Source organism: Nerophis lumbriciformis, linkage group LG18 (assembly GCF_033978685.3).
Source record: "Nerophis lumbriciformis linkage group LG18, RoL_Nlum_v2.1, whole genome shotgun sequence".
Classification (NCBI taxonomy): Eukaryota; Metazoa; Chordata; class Actinopteri; order Syngnathiformes; family Syngnathidae; genus Nerophis; species Nerophis lumbriciformis.
Genome location: NC_084565.2, coordinates 31,386,515 through 31,412,500, shown reverse-complemented (window position 1 = coordinate 31,412,500; position 25,986 = coordinate 31,386,515). Strand labels below are relative to the sequence as shown.

Here is a 25,986-nt window from a genome sequence, read left to right as displayed (position 1 = left end):
AAGTACAGTGCTTTTCCTTCAAAAATAACGACATTTCAATGTGACCCCAAACTTTTGAACGGTAGTGTACATATATATATATATATATATATATATATATATATATATATATATATATATATACATACATACATATACATATATACATACATATACATATATACATACATATACATATATATACATACATACATACATACATATATATATATATATATATATACACACACACACACACAGTATATACCGTATTTTTCGGAGTATAAGTCGCACCGGAGTATAAGTCGCACCTGCCGAAAATGCATTACAAAGAAGGAAAAAAACATAAATCGCATTAGAACCCTGCCAAACTATGAAAAAAACTGCAACTTATAGTCCGAAAAATACGGTATATATATATATATATATATATATATATATATATATATATATATATATATATATATATAGCTCCTGAATTGTAATCGTAATCGAATTGGGAGGTGCCCAAACATTCCCACCTCTATGTACCACAGTTTGAGAATCACTTATCTAAGCAACTCGCGCCGTGGAAACGGTTTTGGAGGGATGGCGGGTCCTTGCGCTTAGCAGACCGAGGAAGAAAACAGTTTTAAAGCCGCCATCTGCCTTTTCCGTGACTAGACAGTTGACATGCTTGTTTGGGTGCCGCTTAAAAACAAATTGGATTGGCAAAAATGACAGTGATTGGCCAGAATGTAGAAAGAAGTTGAGAGGCTGTGCATAACTAAGATAACAAAATGTGGAAAAAAATTAATACTTTCCGAATGTACTTTATGTAATACCAATATCATCTGATTTACAACAATACTAGAAAATTATGAATGTAATAATATGTTTTAAGAAACATGTCATTCTGTTTACTTTAGTTACTCACTATAAAACATTTTCAGTTCTATAATTTATTGTCAAAGTATCAGCTCGGGACTCAAAATCAAATCGGATCGGACGCCAAAAAAAATCGAATTGTGATCGGAGGCCAAAAACGTTGATCGAGACATCCCTAAACCTAACCTAAACTTGTCTTGTCTTTAGAAAACAAACAAACTCAAAACTTTGCAACTTTGCCCGCAACTTTTTGAAAAAGCTTCGGTGAAAGCAGATATTTTAGGTTGCAACAATTAGGGCTGCATGATTAATCGACATTGATGTTTTAATTAGTGCGATTACATTACCGCAAGAGGCGGAAGTTATTTTAAGATGTTTAATAATTCAAGTTTAATTTTTGCTTGCAGAAATAAGTCCATTTTATTTTTGGTTATTTAGGATAAGTTATTACAGTAATATAATTACAGTACAATTGTAAATAATTCTACATTAATGACAAATAAAAGTTGATATCCTTTAAAATGGTTAATTGCATCATTATTTTGTATTACATTAAATTATAATCGCTGTATAATTTTTTATGGATTATTTCTTCAGTTTAGGAGGATGATGTAGACAAAAGCCAAATATTTTTTAAAGTCAACTATTGCATATTGTTCTAATGTGTGGCACCTGGAGACAAAAATGTGAATTGACAGTCCAGAAGTAACATCTCTTCCACTCGTGGTTTTTGCGGTATTATGCAAAAAATAAAAATCGCAAATTGAATAACAATCGCAATATTGGAGAAAAAAATCACGAGATTTTTTTCTCAAAATCGTGCAGCCCTAGCCACAATCACAAAATATTTCCGCAAAATCCTGGAAGGACTGGTTGTAGTTATTACCACCATGACTAATGTACACAGTGCACCTGTAACAACTTACCTCTAGAAACTGATTAAAGACAGGAAAGAGGGGCCACGTCTTCCCCAGCAGAAGCCCCAGCATGCACTTGGCCGTGTTTAAGTCCAAACTCCTCTGGTCCTTCTCCTGTTAAAAATATGCGTCTTAATCAATGCAAAGATGTAAAAAGTTGATATCATTGACTAGGTGTGCAGGCATACCCTGGCAAAGTCAAAAGCGTATCTATAAATGAGCTTGAAGCTGGTGCCGTCGTTAAGGACAGACCGTAGGTAGTCCAACGAGTTCCTCAGCCTCTCAGTGGAGTCGCAGCTGGCGGAGGTTGACAGTCAGAGTCAGGATACACAAAACAAAATATGACAACACAGCAACGTTTGGGATACGAACTGCAGCATGCTCATGCCTCTCAGCCACTCCTGTAGGGTGAAGTAGCCCATACTCTGAGCATCCAGCTTCCACGCCAGCACCAGCATTACCACCTGACACACAGTCACAGGTGATCAAAATATGTCACATACAGTCCCCACATTTCAGAAAGAATTATATTTTGTCAAGGGACAATAGGACAGGACTTCAACTTGGATGTACTTTAGAGTGGTCAGTGTTAGACAGTATATACTTACCTTTTGCTGGAAATGAGTCAAAACACAGCCATTATTGTCTTGATAGCTGGCGACACAAGTGAATAGCAAGTTTTTCGTCTCGCTACGGTGGTGGTCGTGTCATGGTCTGGGGATGCGCGAGTGCCGCCGGTCATGTCGAGCTACGGTTCACTGAGGGTAACCCAAATTCTGAACGGGCTCGAAAGGGCGCGTGATTTAGCGATGCATTGTAGGGCCGCGGTCGCCAAAGCGAAAGCTTCTGTTTACATGGCTTTACTGGGGCCGCGGTAGTGTGAGACAGGGAGCAACAAACTGAATAAAAATCGTATCGGAACTTCGAAAAAAATAAGTAAAATTGTACAACTGATCCATATGAGCACATCCTATGGACAATAAGATTTGAATTCATTCATAAGCAGGCTTCATGAAAAAACACCCATAATTAATTTTAAAATGTTTTGATCACGACGGTCCTTCTCAGAAAATAATATTCATTCTTTTTGTGTGCTTACCCATGACTTAAAGTAGAGACATATTTTTTCCCCAAAATAGTGTACTTTGTAGCATGCAGCTAGCTTTGCTAATGCAAACAGAGGAGGCTGTTCGCATCAGCAAACGCATGCATGCATGTTATGGGTGAAAAAAGGAGGAATGTTTAGTCATCCCTTTGTTAGCTCACCAAATCAGAATTTGTTTGCTTTGGAAATGAAAAACTTCTCATCAAATCTTTTTTTTCCCTGAAGCGATCATGTGAACGATTTTGGCAGTCAGTGATGCAGCACATTCGCACCATGCTTCGAACCAAAACTTTAGGACAGAGTCTTGCAGTTAACCATGTATGCATTGTGTTTACTATGTCACCCTTTCAAGCCCTCTATTCAAGAGCATAATCGCCTCCATGGCAGTTTTCCAACGTTAGAAGCCCAAATAGACTTCCAGGATGGCAAACGCCTTGAATTAGGTTTTCTTCACACCTGAGCCCAATCAAGCACCTGTGTGGCATCCTCAATTGGAAGGAAATAAGATGGAGGAATGCAAGGTGTCGAACATACACCCACTCCATCAGTGATGTTATCATGAAGCAGTGGAAGAGGGTTCCAGTAACAACCTGTGCAGCTCTGGTGAGCTCCATGCCCAAAAGGATTGAGGAAGTGCTAGATGACAATGGTGCTCACACACTAAATATTCACACAAAACGGACACGTTTACTATAAAGGTGTACTACTGTACTCACAAGCTATTTAGACAATAATGGCTGTGTCTTGACTCAATTTCAGAAATCTACTGATGCACTGTATTTTTCGGACTATAAGGCACATTAAAATAATTTCATTCTCTCCAAAGTTGACTGTGCGCCTTAGAACCCGGTGCGCCTAATGTAAGTATTAATTCTGGTTGTGCTTACCGACCTCGAAGCAATTTTATTTGGTATATGGTGAAATGATAAGTGTGACCAGTAGATGGCAGTCACACACAAGACATAAGCGTGGACTGCAGGTTGACGCCAGTTCAATAAATGATGCTAGCAAGTACCCGAAAGCAAGCAAAACCAAAACTTGGGTATTTCATTGAGAATATAGGACATTGTGCACAGCACTCAAAAATCTGTCAAAATGTTTCAGTTTAAATTTGGTAAGCTACGAAGCCGCACCGCTTGATGGAACGCAGAGTATTACGGCTACGGTAGTCAGACGCACTGTGCTTCAACATACTGGTACCGAATTGTTATGATTTCTTTATAAGGACCCCAATACCCCCCCCACACCCCATATTATCTGGCGTTTTGTTTCCCAATATTATCCAAAACCAACTTTTCTTACCTATTGGTACCAGCTTATGTGTATTTGGGCTCTGCATAAGTCCCAAAAATGTGCATGCGTCCGCCACTGTAGCCCGCATCGTAGTCAATAAGCTTCTTCTTTTTCTCTATCCTCTTGTCGTGGAGCATTCATCCGCTACTGTTGCCATTTCTAATACAAAGTAGCATACAGTTGCAACTTATATTTGTCCGTAGACTCGCTATAGAAACGCTAAAAACTACCGGTACAATAAAAATTACGGCGAGAAGACACTGTCTAAGTGAGGCACGTAAATATGACCCGTCCACCAAACGGCGCAACCTGAAGAGACAGTCAGAAAGCAGCTTGACATCACAACACGGTCAGTAAAACAATATATGCAAAATGCTGACCAAATAACCACCATTACATGTCATGTACACCACAAGGAAGTGTTTAAATGTAGAAAAAAAAATCATAATGACCCCTTTAGTGCGCCTTATAATCTGGTGTGCCCTATGGTCCGAAAAAATATGGCATACAAGCAGTCCACTGCTTGTAAGTTTACTTTTTACAGAATTGTACCTTGAAATTATATTAAAAGCTTAAAATTACTTTTAGGGAAATTTTAGTGGGAGGCAGCTTACATTTTCTGGTTCCACTCCAATGTCCTCACAGAACTTCTCCATGCCCTCCGGTCCCACCACGTCATCACAGCCTGTCAGAAAGATGCAGAAGGTTGAGAACACATGACCACAACCATCATCCACCTTAACCAGCCGTATAAAGTCACCTGCGTACTCGTAGAACCACTCCAAACATCTTTTGTTGGAGAATGTCTCCTCCTCGCGGATTAGCGGCGAGTCGTTTTTTCTGAAAACAGATGGCGACAGTTTGACCCTGTAACGAATTGTTTACATGACCATTACTAAATTGTTTCTAAAGCCAAACAAATTGTCTGCTGTTAACTTCTTGCATTAAAACTGGGACCATGCACCTTTTTTCTATGCAGTTGGTGTTTTTGTTTTGTTTTGTTTTTAACATGTCCTGTCCAGCCACTCAGGCAAATCCTATTGTTTATGTAGATGCCCATATCTGCTATACATATTTACTTTACAAAAGAGAAGTGTGGGATACTTCTCTTGTTGCCTTATTTGTATTTGACTTTATTAAATGAATGTATTTAATGTTTGGCGCAGTCGGACCGGAGCAGGAGGGGATAGAACGAAGAAAAAAGGAAGACAGGGGAAATTGCAGGGACAAGAGGGGGAGAAGACAGACACAACAACATAAACGATATGTACAAATATGATATGAAAAATTATAGCAAAGATCCAGTTAGTGAAGTAGACAGTAATAACACAGCATTTTGGTCTCATGCACACACAATCTTACATTTTGTCAAAATTACAATTCAATAAATATTTAACCTCTTTACAGCGCTCCTGTAACTGTGACAAAATAAATAGACCAAAATAAAATATGTACTGTAAGAATGCAGGTTCTCAAGAGTATACAAAATAAGAATAGTGAAGGAAGTTTTCTGTAAATGTGGCCCCTAAAACTATTTAGTTGAATATCCTCGGCCTAAATGTTGCGTCCTTACATGCACCTCAGTGTTGCATGTTCACATTAATACGTGTAAAAAAGGGGCAGAATCACACCTGTCCTGGCGACTCTTTTTGGCTGACATGTCATCTCCAGCAGTGGGTCTCCTCTTTTTCCTCGGAGGCATGGCTCTGGAGCAACAAGCTAGGAATTACACAGGGGAGTAGAAATCATTAACATCATTCAAAAAAACATCACGCACGCATGACTATTAGGGGTGTAACGATTGATCGATATATTGATAGATCGATTTATATTCTTAAGATCGGAGAAAATCGATCTGTGCTCGGCTCGTTGGCCTTTTAGAAGATATATAGACTTAGACTTATATCGATCTAACATTGTTTTAAAAAGGTAATTAATCCATTGAGTGTTTTTTGCACTCTTTAAATAATTAAAGATCATAAACATTACGCGAAAATATCCAAGTGATCCAAGTCAGCGTTTACCGTATTTTTCGAACTATAAGTTGCAGTTTTTTTTCATAGTTTGGCCGGGGCTGCGACTTATACTCAGGAGCGACTTATGTGTGTACCGGTAATTATTAACACATTACCGTAAAATATCAAATAATATTATTTAGCTCATTCACGTAAGAGACTAGACATGTAAGATTTCATGGGATTTAGCGATTAGGAGTGACAGATTGTTTGGTAAACGTATAGCATGTTCTATATGTTATAGTTATTTGAATGACTCTTACCATAATATGTTACGTTAACATACCAGGCACGTTCTCAGTTGGTTATTTATGCCTCATATAACGTACACTTCTGCGATGAGGTGGCAACTTGTCCAAGGTGTACCCCGCCTTCCGCCCGATTGTAGCTGAGATAGGCTCCAGCGCCCCCCGCAACCCCGAAGGGAATAAGCGGTAGGAAATGGATGGATGGATAACGTACACTTATTCAGCCTGTTGTTCACTATTCTTTATTTATTTTAAATTGCCTTTCAAATGTCTATTCTTGGTGTTGGGTTTTATCAAATACAAATTCCCCCAAAAATGTGACTTATATATGTTTTTTTCCTTTTTTATTATGCATTTTCGGCAGGTGCGACTTATACTCCGAAAAATACGGTACTTATTTTCCTCACCTTCTTTTGTGCTGAGCTCAAAGAACATATTCTGGAAGCATTTTTTTTATGATTGGTCGAGCTTAATAAAGCTGAGAGAGTGCAGCAATTACTGACTTCTGAACTAGGATGCTATGCTAACCAGACGCTCGAACCGCTGAAGACAGGGGTGTCAAACTCATTTTAGCTCAGCGGCCGCATGGGGGAAAATCTGTGCACACGCGGGCCGGACTATTAAAATCATGGCTTCAAAACTAAAAAATAAAGACAACTTCAGATTGTTTTCTTTGTCTTACTTTGGCCAAAAATAGAACACATTCTGAAAATAATATAATAAAAATATAGAAAGAAATACCGGCAGCAGTAAAGTTTTCCCTGAAGGAAAGCAGAAAGTGAATGAATGCTTATACAGTAACTGAATACATTTCCATATGTATAAATTTGTTTTCTTTTGTATTGTTTTTTTTAAAGAAGTAACGTTTATGACGACATTTTTCCAAAACACAATATAGAATGTGAGATATAACAGGATAATGCATACATTTATCCTTTGTTTTCAAAACGGTTACAAAAAAGTGGGACCCCATTTTTATGACTTGAAAATTCCCAGCGCCAACACTGATGGAGTATTGGTGCGTGCAAAACAGCAGCAGGCGGCTGTGGCCTGCGGGCCGGTTCTAATACTAATTAAATATCATTCCGGGGGCCATAGATAATTCATCCAGATCCGGCCCGCGGGCCTTGACTTTGACACCACTGGCTTAAGACAAGGGTACAAGCCGAAAAACGAAAGCGCTGCAGATGGGAAGGAGCTGACCATAAACTGTCCGGCGCATGGTCAGCGAAATAAGGCAAACTCTTTCTGTAATACCACTGGAAAATTTTCAAGATCTCTGGAAAATATAAGATATTACGGGGGAGCTTCAACTTTAGCGGCAAGACTCGTTAAACAGATTGCACCGACAGCAAGACAATTTCAAACTGCTGCTCTGAAAAACGTGGAATATCTCACTTTGAAATTAAGGCTATTTTTTCTGCCCAGAAAATTGCAATGCATTATTGTGAGTGTCATATAAATCCCGCCCCCCGCTAACGAGGCAGCTGCACTGAAGGAAATACATGACATGAAATTACCAGTGGTGTGCCGTCAGGGCCAGCAAGGTCTTCTCTGCTGGCCTAACATAACCAGAAATCATGATCATAATTAAAGTATTTTTTTATTTACTTTCCCTAAATATCTAAAAGTATTCATATTCTCTTCATGTCATATTATGCTCCTTGCAGCGCTGTTGTTTTTAGGTTAGAGTTTTTATCCAATCAGAATTCAGCTAGCTTTTGTTGCCATGCTGTACGAAATCTGCCCAGAGCCTTCAGAATCAACAATGCAGGCATCTATGCACTGTAAGTGAACTGACACAAACATTTGACAGTTGTGATAGCCAATCAGATCACGGGTTGTTGTCAGTAAGGCCTACTAGCTGGCCTAAGGCAGATATATAGTGATGTTATGAACTAGGTAACATAAGAACTCCATTACCCAGCATGCCACAGTAGCCCTGTTTCGGTTGTTGAATGTAGACATGCTGGCAGCTGGATATTATTGACTAGCACGCTCTGGAGTAAACTTTAAGAACTCAGCCAAAACGCCTTGTCTGCATCTTTTATGATTAGACAAGACAACGCATATTTGTAAGGCCATTTTCAAGAAGGATATTTAAAGAGAAACTACTTCTTGTGAAACGATGTCGGCCAACCCCAGAAGCTAGCTCATGTAAGTATATAAATGTAACTTCAGATATTTTATTTCTTTCTTTTTTCACGTTTACATGTTTTTTGCAATTTTTATTTTGTCAGTACCACATAAGATATGTTTTAATTGCTGATGCGGGTTCATTGATTTTTAAATGCGCCAGAAAATAACCCGTTTTCTACAATGCCCAGTAGTGCGTAAATGTGTTTCTGTATAGTATTTATCCAGCAATGATCATGTGGTGACATCAATGATGGTATTTTGAGATGTAATCATTGAAGTCGGACATCACTGAAGGCCTAGGGTGGTAAATACACGGCCCGCCACTGGATAATACATATACATAATTACCCTTACAAGAAATAACAGGAATATAGGAAACTTCACATGCGGTATCTAAAATCCAGTATGTATTTCACAGTGCCCTAACCTGACTCTCGCCAGATCCTTGTAGTTCGCTGAGCTCCACACAAGGATCTGGGACTTCTCAATAGGAGATGTATTTCAGAAGTCGGGGCCTTGTAAAACTATCATTGTATGTGATTGGATAAACCACTTGTCCGTTATCTTGAATGACGTGCTACTTCAACCACTAACATCGAAATCAACCTGTGACGCTGATGAGAGCGACGCTGGGAAATCCAAAACAGAACAGCCAACATATTGGATAACGACTGAGCGAAAAGTTAGAGAACTTTTACTGAAACAACGCATCAATGTCAGATGATCGATGTCGCAAAACAGTTCCAATAGCAGAATCAATATCAGCACACGACTCCTCGCTGCATGCACCCATTGTTGTTTGAATCAAACAGTCGCTTCGGCGCTACATCACATCTATGAAATCCCGCCCGGCGATCCTGATTGGTTCATTATTTTTTTTGCTATCTTGAAGGAGTTTGCAATGCCCTCGAGCCCAGATCCTTGTGTGGAGCTCAGCGAACTACAAGGATCTGGCGAGAGTCAGTTTAACAGTCCCCCTTGGTTGATTGCTAATAAGTTAATGAGTCATTGCAACTCGCTGAGTTGTTTCAGATCGCATTTAAAAATATAAATACCCTATTTTTCGGAGTGTAAGTCGCTCCGGAGTATAAGTCGCAGCGGCCGAAAATGCATAATAAAGAAGGAAAATAACATATATAAGTCGCACTGGAGTATAAGTCGCATTTTTTGGGGAAATGTATTTGATAAAACCCAACACCAAGAATAGACATTTGAAAGGCAATTTAAAATAAATAAAGAATAGTGAACAACAGGCTGAATAAGTGTACTTTATATGAGGCATAAATAACCAACTGAGAACGTGCCTGGTATGTTAACGTAACATATTATGGTAAGAGTCATTCAAATAACTATAACATATAGACCAGTGGTTCTTAACCTTGTTGGAGGTACCGAACCCCACCAGTTTCATATGCTCATTCACCGAACCCTTCTTTAGTGAAAAATAAAATGTAGGTTTTTTTTCAAATTCAAGACAAAGTTATATGTTTTTGGTAACACTTTAGTATGGGGAACATATTCTAAGTAACAAAGACTTAATTTAGAGTTTTTTGGACACTAGGGGAACATATTCTAAGTAACAAAGACTTAATTTAGAGTTATTTGGTTAGGGTTAGAGGGTTAGGGCCAGGGTTAGGGTTATAATGAGGCCATGCCGAATAAGGCATTAATAAGTACTTAATAATGACTAGTTAAGAGCCAATATGTTACTAATTTGCATGTTAATAAGCAACTACGGTAATTAATGGTGAATATGTTCCCCATATTAAAGTGTCACCATGTTTTTATACTGGTGCACAAAATGAATGCATGAACATCACCTTGTTCAAAGAACAAAACCAACACAGTGCATAAACTCACAACAAATTACACACCTGCAAATCAGTCTGACTGCTGCTGTTGCCGTATCCGTAATACGCCGATAGGGAGAAGTTCTTATTTACACGATGAGTCGGGTGTGTCTTGACCTCTGCCGAACCCCTGAGCCCGACTCACCGAACCCCTAGGGTTCAATCGAACCCAGGTTAAGAACCACTGATATAGAACATGCTATACGTTTACCAAACAATCTGTCACTCCTAATCGCTAAATCCCATGAAATCTTATACGTCTAGTCCAGGGGTCGGCAACCCACGGCTCTTTAGCGCCGCCCTGGTGGCTCTCTGGAGCTTTTTCAAAAATGTATGAAAAATGGAAAAAGATGAGGGGAAAAAAATATATTTTTTGTTGAAATATGGGTTCTGTAGGAGGACAAACATGACACAAACCTCCCTAATTGTTATAAAGCACACTGTTTATATTAAACATGCTTCACTGATTCGAGTATTTGGCGAGCGCCGTTTTGTCCTACTAATTTTGGCGGTCCTTGAACTCACTGTAGTTTGTTTACATGTACAACTTTCTCCGACTTTCGGGGACGTGTTTTATGCCACTTCTTTTTCTGTCTCATTTTGTCCACCAAACTTTTAACGTCGTGCATGAAAGCACAAAGGTGAGTTTTGTTGATGTTATTGACTTGTGTGGAGTGCTAATCAGACATATTTGGTCACTGCATGACTGCAAGCTAATCGATGCTAACATGTTATTTAGGCTAGCTATATGTACATATTGCATCATTATGCCTCATTTGTAGGTATATTTGAGGTAATTTAGTTTCTTTAAGTCTTCTTAATTCAATTTATATCTCATGACACACTATCTGTATGAAATATGGCTTTTAATTTTTTGCGGCTCCAGACAGATTTGTTTTTGTATTTTTGGTCCAATATGGCTCTTTCAACATTTTGGGTTGCCGACCCCTGGTCTAGTCTCTTACGTGAATGAGCTAAATAATATTATTTTATATTTTACGGTAATGTGTTAATAATTTCACACATAAGTCGCTCCTGAGTATAAGTCGCAACGGCCAAACTATGAAAAAAACTGCGACTTATAGTCTGAAAAATACGGTATATATCTCGTCCCTGAATCGTATCGGCTACCTCAAATTTGGAATCAAATCGAATCGTTACATCCCTAATGACTAACCTTGCTGAAAAATCATACATTACCTGATGTGGGGCTCTCCTGTCCAACGTCCTCTGTTATGTTCTATCACAAGAGATGTGTGTTAGCAAGCACGCACATAAACACAAAAAAACGCCCATTATTATAAACATGCATTTACCAGCCTGTGCAACGTGTGGTGAATCTTATGGATGCTGGCCAGTGTAGTCAAGTGTGAATTGAGCTGAAAATCTGCACGCACAAAATACAAGGACGCCAATTTAATGAGCAGGAGGCTTATAAGCAAGCAACAGACGAGGCCAAGCAGCATTCTTGTGCCCCCAACCCCATAGCTGGCGCACGGAGCTCATCCGTATGGCGGCTAAAGTAAAAGGCTACACGACGGTGACATCACCGCGTCGTCAAAACTACTGAGACGTCCGTCGTGGCGCGGCAATCAGCAATCATTTCCGTGTCAACAGATGTGACTACTTAGTTTTAGAGAGCCACACAGTGATGTCTTACACGAATGAGGGAGTGACTGTTGACGTGACTCGACAGTAAAACTCACCCCCCCTCTCCAAAAAAGTGTTTATTTGAACATGCATGCAAAGCTTGTCGTCAAATGTCATCTGTGCATTCGGAAGCCGCCATCAACCGGGCTCGAGGGTCGATGTCATTTCAAAAAAAAAAAAAAAAAAGAAGCCAGCTAGCACTAGCTGCACACCTAAAATAGCAGTGCAAGACGCGCAACTTGCCCGGAGTTTACAAAGTATCAAAGCGAGGTGTGCTGTTGGGATTTGTAGTCCATTTCCGCCTCGGGATCAGCAGAAAGCACCGCTCGGCTTCCGGAAAACAAACTACAACTCCCAAGCTTCGAGGAGGGGGGAAAAAGTCAAGCGTTTCTTTGCGAGCCATCTGCCCCCAACATTTTGCCTCAACTGATTGCAAGCGTTTTTGAACATTTATTTTTGAAAATTAATAATGTCGACTGAATGTCACCTGGCAAGTTAGCATGCTCACGCGGGAGTGTGGTTCCAAAAATGGTGCAGGGGCGCTCGGCTAATACAGCAAAGCGGGGCAAAACCAAAGATGTTAACTCAACTGCGTCACAATTTTCACTCTCTAAATCCACGCAGTTGGCCACAAATCGGAGCCGTTCCCACAGTGGGAACGTCCCGCTGCTCAAATAAGAGTCGAGGCGCCTCGCTAGGTGGTCAGTGAAGATGTTACGATCGCAACGCAGACAGATTAGCATTGTTCGAGCCCTGCGTTTTAAACAAAACATCGGCTGCAATCGAGTCGGCAACACTGTGACGTTGCACATAATCGTAACTTCGCCATGAGTGCGGAGACGATTCGGAGCCATTGTATGTCAAATATAAGTCGAATTAGACACTCTACGCGGTCTTTGTTGTCAGTGGCAAATACAAAGAGACCGACATAATAGCACGGAATTCATCAAATCCTGCAGAGATGGTGAGATAAGCAAACGCAGCTTTGTAATGTCTATTTCTAACCATCTTGGAAAGGCTTGATATAGTGAATAATAGACCCTAAACGTAACTACTTACTGGCAGCATCAGAGTGCATCTTTATGAAACATACAACTGTCTGTGGGAAGTCCGCAGACCGGCCAATGGGCGGAGCTTCTCCTCATAAACCGCGCCCACAGGCCCATGATTGAAATCAGGTCCGCGTGACTTCCGCCTGCGCTCTCTTTACATTGGCTGCTCGAGCTGTCTCGTCAAAATGTCCGGAAGCCAATTTCCCGAGACCACGCCTACGCGTGAATGCCATTGGCCAGTTCATTCATCGGTTTACTTTTGTTAATAAAAAGAGTCAATCGGCAGTATTTCCTCGTGTGCGCGTGAAACCAGCCAACAGCGTTATGTGATTGGTCAGTGCAGTCACATGACGACCACCCACACGGAGCTGTCTGTGGATTGTGGCGGTGCTGCGTTTGCGGACGTGAAGTAACGCCCAGGACACCGTATTACATACCTGAGATCTTCAACGTCGTTTTGAAAACAATTCCACTGTTCGGTATTTTGAACTAAGTAAATATGTGTTGTGTAACACGTAAACGTAATACGGAATAAATACTAATGATAAATTCAACCTTTGTTAATTTGGATACTTCAATTTCAGTGCTATTGTTCTATAATTGGGTACTTATCAAAGTTATTGTGAACAATAAAAAACGTAAGAATGATTTAAAATGTATTTTACGACCATTTTCTGACTCTTGAGAAAATACAAACAAGCAAATTGTAAGGAAAATACTGTACTATCTATAGTGCTAATAACTTATTATTTCAAATCCTAAAACTCTTTCAGCTAATTATATTCAATGTCTACCTGGACAATGTAACTTTTATGCACCTTATCAAAAATAATATATATAGCAATAAAAACGTATGTTAATTCAACATAATAATAATAATAGCTTAATTCAACATGGGTAAAAATAATAACAACTTAGCTTAATTTAACATAAATGATATAGTTATAAAAAGTGTAACCTGAATATTAATGCCTCAAGCATTTAACAGTGATTTGCAGTTGCTAAGTTCTACTGTGTATCAAACAAAAACTTGTCCCTGAGCTTTAGAAATATTAGCCTTGAATACATCTGTTGGCTGTGACTGCTTTTATGTACAGTATATAAGTATATGTCATTTAGTTGAGAGACTGTGTTGGACCTTTGAATACTTCAGTCATTAATAGGTGAGGCCTTTTGTTTACTCAAGCGGGTGGAGACAAAAAGAGTAACCAGGGAGGGGCATTTACCACAGATAGGGGCGAGACACACGGTGGGGTAAAGTGTACTAAGCCTGCCATAGGAAAGTAATAATAGCAAAAAAATAGAAATAAATTCTAAACCATGAGTTCTGAAGCAAGCGGGGTAAAAGAAAATGCAGTTGGTTCAGTTTCAGCAAACAAGGAGTGGAAGGTGAGTTTTGAAACATGCATGCAGTGCACCCAAGCTGTTGTGCACCAAACCTAACCGTCGAGTGCGACTTCTTTGTGCAGTGCCCCTTGGGGGATGGACACATCCACGGCGAAGATGTGAGAAAGGTTTGGAAAGAGTGCCAAGAGCAAAGTTTCTGGTACAGAGGTACGCAAATCACTTCAACAGCAAATTCCAACGCGATTGCACGAGACGCAGAAGCGGTCATGCTGAACTCATCCATCAAGAAAATGTGTTGGCATTCTTTCTTTTGCGTCCAAGCTTGGAAAACAATTCCATAAGGAGACACGTTGCGACAAGATAGCTATTAGTACGCGTTTTGGTTACTGCTTGATTGAAGCACACATGGCACATGATCTTTGGCCTCATGTTAAGATATAGCAAGTTTAAGCATGCATTCAATTTCCTTCTGCAGACCACAACAAATATCAAAGCTTTTAGTGAATAAAACTCACATGATGTTGTCCCTTGTTTTTTTCCATAGCTCTTCCCTTCTCTTTGAGCAGCATGGCCATCACTGGGGCTCTCATCTACACTGGTAAAAACACATTAGCACCAATTAGTCACAATGACACCGCTTTCACCAATACATTGTATCTCTTTCTGCAGATATTTGGAAAAAGTCAAAGCGATTTGGTCCCTTTCCAAAACTAGCAGGTGCGTGACTTCTGTTATGAGGCATTCTCTTCTTTTAAATGCGTAATTTCAGTGATTATGTTTGCCAGTGGCTGGAATCCTCGGTTATGCAGTGGGTAAAGCATCTTATGTGAGCACCTGTCGTCGCAAGTTCCAAGAGCTTGGGATTGGACCGATGTTTGGACCTTGGGCCGGTCCTGGACGCAGATCCTGTCAACATGTGTGTGAAGAGTGTAAGAAAAAATCAGGAGCTACACCAGCAGAGTAAAAGAAAATGCAAGAAGTGCATTTGCCATCTCTCGGTATTTAAAAGAAGATTGCAAATGTAGTTACAAAACTTGAAGATATGCAACACAAAATGTACACAAAATGTGTGTGTATTCTACATTTTTAGCTTTACTAAAAGGTTCTCAATAATGACATGGGATGCTGCTTAAATACAATACTTCATGACTCTCAAATAATTATAACTAATTTAATAACTAATTAAGACTTAGTGTGATTTTTGATTGGTGTTTCATTAAAAAAATACAGTATTTTATCTTTCTGTATAAATACTGTATGTTGTTTTTAGGTGTTGTGGTGCATTTGTATTGTGTTTACATTAGTGGTCAATGAATAAAAAACTAGATATAATGTCATAGGTTTATTATTTAGTTTAATTAAGGTAATTCGCATTTTAATCATGTTTTCCTTTAGGTAATTTCTACTTATTGACCTTATCCTCATAACGCCAAAAAGTATCATAAGTGATACATACGTTTTTTTTAGACATCTACATCAGTGTAATTATTTTTTTCCTAAAATACCTGGTGTATCAGATCAGATGCATGCATTAAACGTATAATTTACATGAGGGCAGTAATTAACTAATTAGAGGACTGTTCAGTGATCCTGCAAGATTGCCACAAAAAAGACACTAGAAACACTTGATTTGTTAAGAGAAACTTTGCCAGATTTTTTTTTACTGACACATCAGTATGAACAGTTAATCCGTTGATGCAATGCAAAATTACCTAATAATTCATAATATATGTTATAGCTAAACTGTTGAAAATGTGTGTATCAAATTTGAAACAGCTGGCATACAAGGTAATGTGAATCTATAAATTAGGCAATTGACATTTTATTGCATTTCATGCATTATAATTACCATTGAGCAACATACAGTTTTCAGACTTTACAAATAAACAAATATAATGTTTACATTAAACAATATGGTACATTTAGTGGTCAAATCTATATAACCAATTTGCGATTGTTTTGTGGTGATTACTAAGTGTGTGTGTGTTGCAACAATCAATTATAGCTTCCTGATTTTTATGAGGAACAAAATCACATTAAAAATACATGTTAATTTTATTAGATGGCAAATAATCAAAACATTAAAAAAACCTATAAAAGTGATTAAAAAAAACAAAAAACTTGAATTCAAGTGATATGGAGCAGCTGGGGGAAGATGAAGACAAATGTCCTTTTTATGTTTGGAAATAATATTACCGTATTTCTCGGATTATAAATCGCAGTTTTTTTTCATAGTTTGGCCGGGGGTGCGATTTATACTCTGGAGCGACTTATGTGGAAAATTATTAACACATTACCGTAAAATATCAAATAATATTATTTATCTCATTCACGTAAGACAGTGGTTCTTAACCTTTTTTCAGTGATGTACCCCCTGTGAACATTTTTTTAATTCAAGTACCCCCTAATGAAAAAAAGAGATAAAGAAGTAAAATACAGCACTATGTCATCCGTTTCTGACTTATTAAATTGTATAACAGTGCAAAATATTGCTCATTTGTTGTGGTTTTTCTTGAACTATTTGGAAAAAAAGATAAAAATAACTAAAAACTTGTTGAAAAATAAACAAGTGATTCAATTATAAATAAAGATTTCTACACATAGAAGTAATCATCAACTTAAAGTGCCCTCTTTGGGGATTGTAATAGAGATCCATCTGGATTCATGAACTTAATTCTAAACACAAAAAAAGAAATCTTTAACATCAATATTTATGGAACATGTCCACAAAAAAATCTAGCTGTCAACACTGAATATTGCATTGTTGCATTTCTTTTCACAGTTCTTTTTGACAGACATTTTTAAAAAATCTCACATACCCCTTGGCATACCTTCAAGTACCCCCAGGGGTACGCGTACTTCTATTTGAGAACCACTGACGTAAGAGACTAGGCGTATATCAGCAATCGTCACACACACACACGTCAACCGTTATTTATGCGTCATAACTTGTTGTTCACTATTCTTTATTTATTTCAAATTGCCTTTCAAATGTCTATTCTTGGTGTTGGATTTTATCAAATAAATTTCCCCAAAAAATGCGACTTATACTCTAGTGCGACTTATATATGTTTTTTTTCCTTCTTTATTATGCATTTTCGGCCGGTGCGATTTATAATCCGAAAAATACGGTACATATATTACTGTGTTGCATTGTGTTTTGGTTATACAAGTGAGATAAAAAATAATATTATGTGACCGGTTGTGTCAAATATGATGAAAAATGAAAATCATACATGGAAATTGATTTTTGTAAAAGAAAATGATTTGTTCAGAAGGACCAATAAAAGCTACGGTTTCAAATGATTGGAATTTTCTGTCAAATATTTAGTGGTTCAGGGTGACAATGATGTATGTTTTTACATAATTTCATCAAAGCCAATGTCTCTTATTGAGAGGCGGAATTGACGTCACAAATACGTAGGCCAAGGTACTCCGTTAGATGGCAGCACTGTGATGTAACCCGATGTTATCTCCCGCTACGTAGAAAACGAAGAAGAACAAAGCGGACGTTAGCAGCACCAAGAAGCCGAGATAAGAGAGAGCTAACACTACTGTAGTCTACTCATTTCATTGCTGATTGTGTACTTATTTCAACGCATACGTGACGTGTGATCAAGAATTAGAATCAAACCTTGTTAGCGTTCTTAAATTAGCCTTTTTAGTGTGCTTTTGTTGCCAGCCGCCAAGGTTAGCCACGCGTCACTAAGCAGTGAAATCAGATACCTTTTGTGATTGTGTGCAAAATGTGCAAAGTCCAAAAGCTGCGAGTGTTGATGGAGCAGCGACTCAATGCTGCCGTGGAAGAAATATGTGCACTGTTGGAAAGAACCATGGCGGAGTACGAGGAGGAACTTTCTCGGACAAAAGAGGAGAAAGAGCGGCAACGCCAAGTACTGGAGCCTCTTCCGCAACCTTGTGTAGACAACGCAGGTTTGAATGTTTATATCTTCGATGTTCGAGTTGTAGACATGAAGATTGTTTTTGCGATTTAGGTATGGCAACTCCACTGGGACAAAATACTTTCATGTCTTTAATACAAAGGTTTACAAACGTGTGATACCGAGTGCCGCAAACCGAAAAATCAAAGCATTGAGGGGATCATTTTTATATTTTTCATTTTCAAACCCAATACAATGTGTTTTTGTGTGTGTGTGTGTGTGTGTGTGTATATATACATACATACATACATACATTCATCCATTTTCTACCGCTTGTCCCTTTTGGGGTCGCGGGGGGTGCTGGAGCCTATCTCAGCTGCATTCGGGCGGAAGGCGGAGTACACCCTGGACAAGCCGCCACCTCATCACAGGACCAACACAGATAGACAACATTCACATTCACACACTAGGGCCAATTTAGTGATGCCAATCAACCTATCTCCAGCTGCTTGTTTTTGGCGGTGGGAGGAAGCCGGAGTACCTGGAGGGAACCCACGCAGTCACGGGGAGTACATGCAAACTCCGCACAGAAGGATCCCGAGCCCGGGATTGAACTCAGGACCTTCGTATTGTGAGGCACATGCACTAACCCCTGTACCGCCGTGCTGCCCTACATACATACAGTACAGGACAAAAGTTTGGACACACCTTATCATTTCAATGGACAAACCTTAGGACAACGGATGAAAATTAGCTATTGTGCTAACTACGGAATATTTACATTGTTGTTCTATGTCAGACCTGGGCAAATTAAGGCCCGGGGGCCACATGCGGCCCGTTAAGCTTTTCAATCTGGCCCGCTGGACATTCCCAAATAATATTTTTAGATCTTTAAGATGGAAACTAGCTGCCATTATGATGTGCAGTGATGTTTTCTAATGACCGCAAGTCTTGAACTATACAAAGTATTGCAATGGTTGGAATCTGCGCTTATGGATGCTATACAAGTTACTATGGTAATCTAATTAGTTACTATGGTCATCTAATTAGTTACTATGGTAATCTATGTCACAGCAGCTCAGACGAGGCACCAAACAGTGTGGGCGGGAAGCATTTCCACAGACGCGGAAGGAGATTTTCACAACAAAGTTCTAAAGCTTAGTGATGTATCAGATTGCGTTCATATTTCCCTGTTTGTTGCATTTTTGTTGCGTTTCACTTGATTGTAAAATATGTCGATCGAAAGGGTGTGTGACATTCATATTTTGTCAATATTCAGTGTTTTATCGTTCATACAATTATGTAAAATTCCATTACGTTTTTTAAGGCGGTCTGTCATAACGTTTTAGCATTCAATCAGACATTATTGTGAGGTTTTGTATTAGTGTTCCTAAAAATAGATATACCGGCCCCCAGACACATTTTTTTCTCTAAATGTGGCCCCCGAGTCAAAATAATTGCCCAGGCCTGCTGTATGTTGATGAATATGCATTGTCCTAATTCAAATAAATACATGCGTTTTCTTTATTTTCATGACTGTTTACTTGTAGACTGTCACTGAAGGCATCAAAACTATGACACCTGTGAAGTGAAAACCATGTCAGGTGACTACCTCTTGAAGCTCATAGAGAGAATGCCAAGAGTGTACATTGATTGATTGAAACTTTTATTAGTAGATTGCAAAGTACAGTACATATTCTGTACAATTGACCACTAAATGGTAACACCCGAATACGTTTTTCAACTTTTTTAAGTCCACGTTAATCAATTCATGGTAAAGCAAAGCAGTATAGGGATGGCGTGGTGGGGTTGTCAGAGTGACCGTGCCAGCAACCTGAGGGTTCCTGGTTCAATTCCCACCTTCTACCAACCTCGTCACGTCCGTTGTGTCCTTGAGCAAGACACTTCACCCTTGCTCCTGATGGGTCGTGTAACTCCCGCCATCAGTGTGTGAATGTGGAAATAGTGTCAAAGCGCTTTGAGCACCTTGAAGGTAGAAAAGCGCTATACAAGTATAACCCATTTATTATTTATAAATAGAGAAAAGGGTGGCTATTTTGAAGAAACTAGACTATAAAACGTGTTTTCAGTTATTTAAAGTTAAAGTACCACTGATAGTCACACACACTCTAGGTGTGGTGAAATTACCCTCTGCATTTGACCCATCCCTTTGTTTCACCCCCTGGAAGGTGAGGGGAGCAGTGAGCAGCAGCGGTGGCCGCGCTCGGGAATCATTTTGGTGATTTAACCGCCAATTCCAACCCTTGATGCTGAGTGCCAAGCAGGGAGGTAATGGGTCCTATTTTTATAGTCTGGTATGACTCGGCCAGGGTTTGAACTCACGACCCATCTATCTCAGTGCGGACTCTCTAACCACAATGCCACTGAGCAGCAAAGGGTGGCTATTTTGAAGAAACTAGAATATAAAACAAGTTTTTAGTTATTTCACCTTTTTTTGTTAAGTACATAACTCCACATGTGTTCATTCATAGTTTTGATGCCTTCAGTGACCATCTACAATGTAAATATTCATGAAAATAAAGAAAACGCGTTGAATGAGAAGGTGTGTCCAAACTTTTGGCCTGTACTGTAAATACATACAGTATGTTAGAACGAACGTACGCTCACTCGCTCACTTACCTACCTATAGGACTCCCCTCAAGTTTGGTCCCGGGGACTCGAAATTAAAATGTTAAAAATATTTCATATATTACGACCCCGAAAGGGACAAGTGGTAGGACATAGATGGATGGTTGTTTTTTTTTAATTTTTCTCTTGATCAACTTCTGGTCTATATCTGTTGATATAAATTAGTTTTTAATGGTTTATGCCCTTTTTGTCAGAAACCTCTTTTTATGGCAAAAACACAAAATATGCAATATTTCCATCCCCCAAAAAATTTCAAAGTGGAATATTTGATGTGAAGTAATTTGAGCTTTAAATAGGTCAATAGTTCATAACATTTTGATTTATTTTTTTCTCCAGCAATGAGTCAAAAAAAAAAAGGTCCCACTAAAATTCCTGGTAATCCAAATGGGCCCTACTCATAAGTGTTAAAAAAGGTCATACTTTTTTTGTTTTACTTTCAACGCTTAAGTTTCTCGATCAACTTCAGATCTATCCGTCAATTATACGTTTCATTTGCTGAAATTAATTAACTTTTGTACGATATACGTTTTTTTTTTATTTTCACCTTTATCTTTAATATCACTAGGCTATGAAAATTTAATATGGTTTTTGTAACCAAAATTATCAGTTATCATTATTGCGGTGTTGTTGAATGTGATCAAAAATTACACTAATACACACACTGAAATATTTTGACCAAGTTATTTTTTTTAATAATAGAAAACCCACTCTTTTGCATGTTTTGTGTTTCTTATGATTCACCGGAAATGCTTTATTTCTTGTATTTTATCTATTTTATTGGATAAGCTTTTATTGTTTTAAATCAGTATTCTCAAACTGTGGTACGTGGGCTACATCTCGAGGTATGCCAAATAATCCCTTGATTAAAGTACAGTGTTTTATGTTCCTATATTCAAACAGTGTTTCTATTCAAACTGTGTGTAATGTCACAGTGGCCAAAAATATTAAATATATTTGTTAAATAAAACCTCTGTCTTGTTGTAATGAATACTTAGGCCATTATAGTGGTACTTGGAGAGCCAAGTGTGTGGTGGTATTTTGTGAAAAAAGTCTGAGAACCACTGTTTTAAATATTGGTTTGTACTGTAGCACTTAAAGATGTATTTAAATTAAAAGTGAGTAACAAATCAAACCTATTATTATTATTGTTTCTGGTAAGCGTTGTGTTCTACTCTGTTCAGCGGTCCTTGAACACACCATAAAAACACCTGTCTTGTATAGAACAATCACTGGTCTAAGAAAGCACAACTTGTAGGTTCAATAGCTTAGTTGCTTAGACGGAAATGTGTTTATATAAGTTTATATTGGAGTATGTTGTTTTTAATGGGGTAAGCAGTTAATGTCTCCTATTTTCATGTTAGCATCTAAGCTAACTATATAAGCTACATGTATATATATATCCATCCATCCATTTTCTTCTGCTTGTCCCTCTTGGGATATATATATATATATATATATAAGATTTTTTTTTAATGACAAAGCTTTGTGTCGATATTGGCTAATGTCAACATTTTGGCTTTTTCTAATTGTGCTTTTTGCTGGTGATTTTTTTAGTTGTTCTTTGTAATGTGCCGAGGGCCAATGACAATCGAGTCATGGGCCACAGATGGCCCCTGTGCCGCACTTTGGGCATCCCTGCTGTAGAAGCTAACTGTTTATGGCCACCATAGTCTTAGTACCATAGTATATTTGTTCTGGTCACATATGGGACGCAAGTCAAATGGTTTTTACGTCAGCACCGGAATTAGTCAAATCAGCTGTTCACCTGGGAAAGGATAAATAGAGAAATCCTTCTTTTATATATGTTTTATCATATATTACTGCCTTTGTACATGTGAATGTTTAATTTTGTATTCACAAGAAATCAACACAAAATCCATACTTTGGCGCAATGTTCACAGAGTCTCGTATGCTTCCGGTCGCAGGTGAGTGATGATGGTGGTCATGGACTTGTGGTTGAGGGAAGAGTTGTTTGTTGGATGCTAGAAAATGTCCAATTTGTTGCAACAGTCATTGTTGCAGCGTGATGATTTACATCATGCAATATTTGAGTGCACGGCCGCGCTCAGGGTGTGTTGCCATGGTGTAGAGCAGGTGTGTCAAACTCATTTTAGAATGGGAACCACAGGGAGAAAAATCTACTCCCAAGTGGGTCGGACTGGTAAAATCACGGCACAATAACTTAAAAATAAAGACAAATTCAGATTGTTTTCTTTGTTTAAAAATAGAACAAGCTTAAAAATAGAACAAGCACATTCTGAAAATGTACAAATCATAATGTTGTTGTTTTTTTTTTACACTTACATGTTGCGGTTAATAGTATTCTATCTTTATTTGTCGTTATTTATAGTTTATGAATAAATGATGTGATAATGTTCATCAGTCAACTCATTGGTGTTAATTTTCAATCTATCAAGATAAAAAAAATATCAAAATCAAATTACAGGATGCTATTTATGCAATTTTCATTTTCCTCGACGAGTGCACTAAAACATGTGTTGTTGTTGTTGTTTTTTACATATGTAGCATAATCTACAAATATACAAAGAATTGCTGGACACATTTAGAACAGCAGTTTCTTTCATAAAAAAATTCCAGCTCATTTTTATACTTAGCAAACTCATCCCGCGGGCCGGATAAAACCTGCTCGCCGGCCTGATCCGGCCCGTACGTTTGACACCCCTGGTGTAGAGAGAGAGGCAGAGGCGTGCGGGCGTGGTCAGGGGGTTAAAATGCTTGCCTGTTTGCGGGTGTGTTGGTCATTCTCCGGGTGGGGGTGTCACTGATGATGACATCCGTCTTTTTTTTCTAATATTTTCACGATCGACCATAGGGTCCTAAATATTGATGGGTTGGCGACCCGTGGTTTATTTTGACATGTCTACATATCACCTTAGATGTCTCGTTATGTTTGTGATTGTTATTATTGTAAGGTACATTTAAAACGACTGCAGCTATATAACGGCTGATAAAATGCGAAATCTCAAACAAAAATGTCAATTGTCGGTGTTCTCCATGTATTTATACAGATGTTAATATTTAGCTTCTGTGCATTTCATATTTGCACATCGTTGTTTGTATTGCAGAGTTATTGCATGTTTGAGTTGCAAAACTGTATAAACATCACCTGATTGCGTTTTATGTTGTTCTGAAGGTCTCCAGCAGGTGTCAGTAAAGCACCAAGAGGTTCAGTCTGAGCAGCAGGAGGGGAGCTCCAATGTGGGGCATAGCGAGCCAGAGCCCCCCCACTTTAAAGTGGAAAAGGTAGACGTGTGGGCCGGTCATGACCAGGAGCAGCTTCAAGGACCGGAGGAGGCGTACATCACCAACTTCCCATTTACTGGTATCCCTGTGAAGAGTGATGAAGACACATCTCAGTCCTCACAGCTTCAGCACAGTCAAAGTGAGGAGAACAGAGGGGTGGAGATTCTAAATCAACACATGACAACAGGAGATGATGGAGAGCTCTACGGAGGATCAGAGGGAGACCTTTTTGCTCCACTGTCAGATATTGACGACATGATGTCACATTCTTCTGACACCAATCACCACGACCCCACAGAACCTTTGGAGAGTAACACACACTTTATCTGCACAGAATGTGGTAAAACGTTTGCCACAATGAAAAATTTGAGGCTACACGCAAGAACACACATTCAACACAGCGACCGAGTGTTAAGCTGCCCTCAGTGTGAGAAAATGTTTGCCACCAAGAAAAATTTGAATCGACATATGATAACACACACTGGAGCGAGGCCGTTTGATTGCCCAGTTTGTGGTAACAAATTCTCCAGAAGTCACCACTTGAAACGACACATGAAGGTACACACCGGGGATAAGCTCTTCCCCTGTTCGGTTTGCACTAAAAGATTTTTGAATAAGGGCGACATGGTGGCACACATGAAGACACACAAACAGGAGCAGCCTTTACCCTGCTTGATTTGTGCCAAGGGATTCTCCAAAAAATGTCATTTGGAGAGACACATCAGAACACACACCGGCGAGAAACCATTTTGTTGCACTGTGTGTGATAAAAGGTTCTCTCGCAGAGAACATATTAAGTTACACAAATGTATCGGTGATTCAAGAGCAACTACTTGAGGATGCAGGACTTGAAATGAAGCCTATCAGCTCATAGTTTTAGTTGAGAACAACATAAATGGTAGACTTTTTTTTTAGCATGAAAGTTAAAGTACCACTGATAGTCACACACACAGTAGGTGTGAAATTACCCTCTGCATTTGACCCATCCCCTTGTTTCACCTCCTCGGAGGTGAGGAGCAGTGAGCAGCAGCGGGGGCCGCCCTCGGGAATCATTAACATCCAACATAAGCATCCAACATTTTGTAGTCCGATGAATACAGCATCTTTCTAGACATGTTGTATAGTCCAATGAGGGTAATTAGGTCTTCTATGAATTATAAAATGTTAATTCTTATAGCCAGACCTGTGTGTTGATTTTCATCACTGAATGTTTGCTACAGTCAGGTACAAACATAGACTCATACATAGGCGCCGATCCCGTGGGTGCTTTGGGGCCCGAGCACCCACGTGGAATAGATGGCAACTTTCAATCTTTAAAATAATTTTAGAAAAATCAATCTTGTTGTAGTTACTTTTGTGGCAAGTTTGGTCCGTTATACAAAATAATAAAGCCACAAATCATATTCGTCAATTTTTTATTTTTTTGGCAGAAATGTACATTGGTGCCTATGGACTTATAGGTCTGGATATAAGAATAAAAATTACATAATGTTGTATATTTATCCACATGAGTAATAGTTTAGTTTGTATATCAGCTTACCTTATTGAAACTGTAATAAAACTTCAGCGTTTGAATCAGTCATGACTTCCTGTTTGTCTCTATTTGTGAACTACATTATAAAGAAAACATTTAGCTGAGTCTTTACTCTAAGAAATTAGACATAAATGTAGAGATGTATAATACGAATAGAAGTATTGCAGTCAGTCCTTAGTGCAAATACCATGTTAGT

The 25,986-nt window shown here is 38.8% G+C and overlaps 3 protein-coding genes across 9 annotated transcripts in view; 2 read left to right on the top strand and 1 right to left on the bottom strand.

The window, feature by feature from the left end:
• dcun1d4 (DCN1, defective in cullin neddylation 1, domain containing 4 (S. cerevisiae)) overlaps window positions 1–15,057 on the bottom strand; it is a 22,428-nt gene extending 7,371 nt beyond the window's left edge. The window contains exons 1-9 of one of the 7 annotated variants that reach the window (XM_061978081.1): window positions 13,123–13,217; window positions 11,730–11,800; window positions 11,614–11,653; window positions 5,793–5,880; window positions 4,922–5,028; window positions 4,776–4,846; window positions 2,136–2,227; window positions 1,952–2,060; window positions 1,773–1,877 (exon numbers count right to left, since the gene is read on the bottom strand). In XM_061978081.1, the coding sequence (XP_061834065.1) occupies window positions 1,773–1,877; window positions 1,952–2,060; window positions 2,136–2,227; window positions 4,776–4,846; window positions 4,922–5,028; window positions 5,793–5,880; window positions 11,614–11,653; window positions 11,730–11,800; window positions 13,123–13,141 (702 nt within the window). In that variant the 5' untranslated portion in view covers window positions 13,142–13,217. Of the gene's footprint in view, window positions 1–1,772; window positions 1,878–1,951; window positions 2,061–2,135; window positions 2,228–4,775; window positions 5,029–5,792; window positions 5,881–11,613; window positions 11,654–11,729; window positions 11,801–12,550; window positions 13,100–13,122; window positions 13,218–14,977 lie in introns of those variants that run through there. The other 6 variants (XM_061978082.1, XM_061978078.2, XM_061978079.2 and 3 more) reach the window with 6 other exon arrangements.
• ociad2 (OCIA domain containing 2) lies at window positions 13,164–17,727 on the top strand. The gene is made up of 5 exons (XM_061978085.1): window positions 13,164–14,504; window positions 14,585–14,669; window positions 15,007–15,060; window positions 15,132–15,179; window positions 15,248–17,727. The coding sequence occupies exons 1-5, from the start codon at window positions 14,436–14,438 to the stop codon at window positions 15,424–15,426; spliced, it is 435 nt and encodes a 144-aa protein (XP_061834069.1). The 5' UTR covers window positions 13,164–14,435; the 3' UTR covers window positions 15,427–17,727.
• Window positions 17,728–17,961: 234 nt separating this feature from the next.
• On the top strand, window positions 17,962–25,829 carry LOC133617820 (uncharacterized). The gene is made up of 2 exons (XM_061978084.2): window positions 17,962–18,395; window positions 24,147–25,829. The coding sequence occupies exons 1-2, from the start codon at window positions 18,209–18,211 to the stop codon at window positions 25,091–25,093; spliced, it is 1,134 nt and encodes a 377-aa protein (XP_061834068.1). The 5' UTR covers window positions 17,962–18,208; the 3' UTR covers window positions 25,094–25,829.
• Window positions 25,830–25,986: the final 157 nt, after the last annotated feature.

What these genes read in the sequence shown, in the direction of transcription:
- LOC133617820 (XM_061978084.2), top strand. Translation starts at nt 18,209, where the DNA reads ATGTGCAAAGTCCAAAAGCTGCGAGTGTTGATGGAGCAGCGACTCAAT. An exon ending in ACCTTGTGTAGACAACGCAG is followed by an intron (nt 18,396 to 24,146) that starts GTTTGAATGTTT and finishes GTTGTTCTGAAG; the next exon opens with GTCTCCAGCAGGTGTCAGTA.
- ociad2 (XM_061978085.1), top strand. Translation starts at nt 14,436, where the DNA reads ATGAGTTCTGAAGCAAGCGGGGTAAAAGAAAATGCAGTTGGTTCAGTT. An exon ending in CAGCAAACAAGGAGTGGAAG is followed by an intron (nt 14,505 to 14,584) that starts GTGAGTTTTGAA and finishes TTCTTTGTGCAG; the next exon opens with TGCCCCTTGGGGGATGGACA. An exon ending in GCAAAGTTTCTGGTACAGAG is followed by an intron (nt 14,670 to 15,006) that starts GTACGCAAATCA and finishes TTTTTTCCATAG; the next exon opens with CTCTTCCCTTCTCTTTGAGC.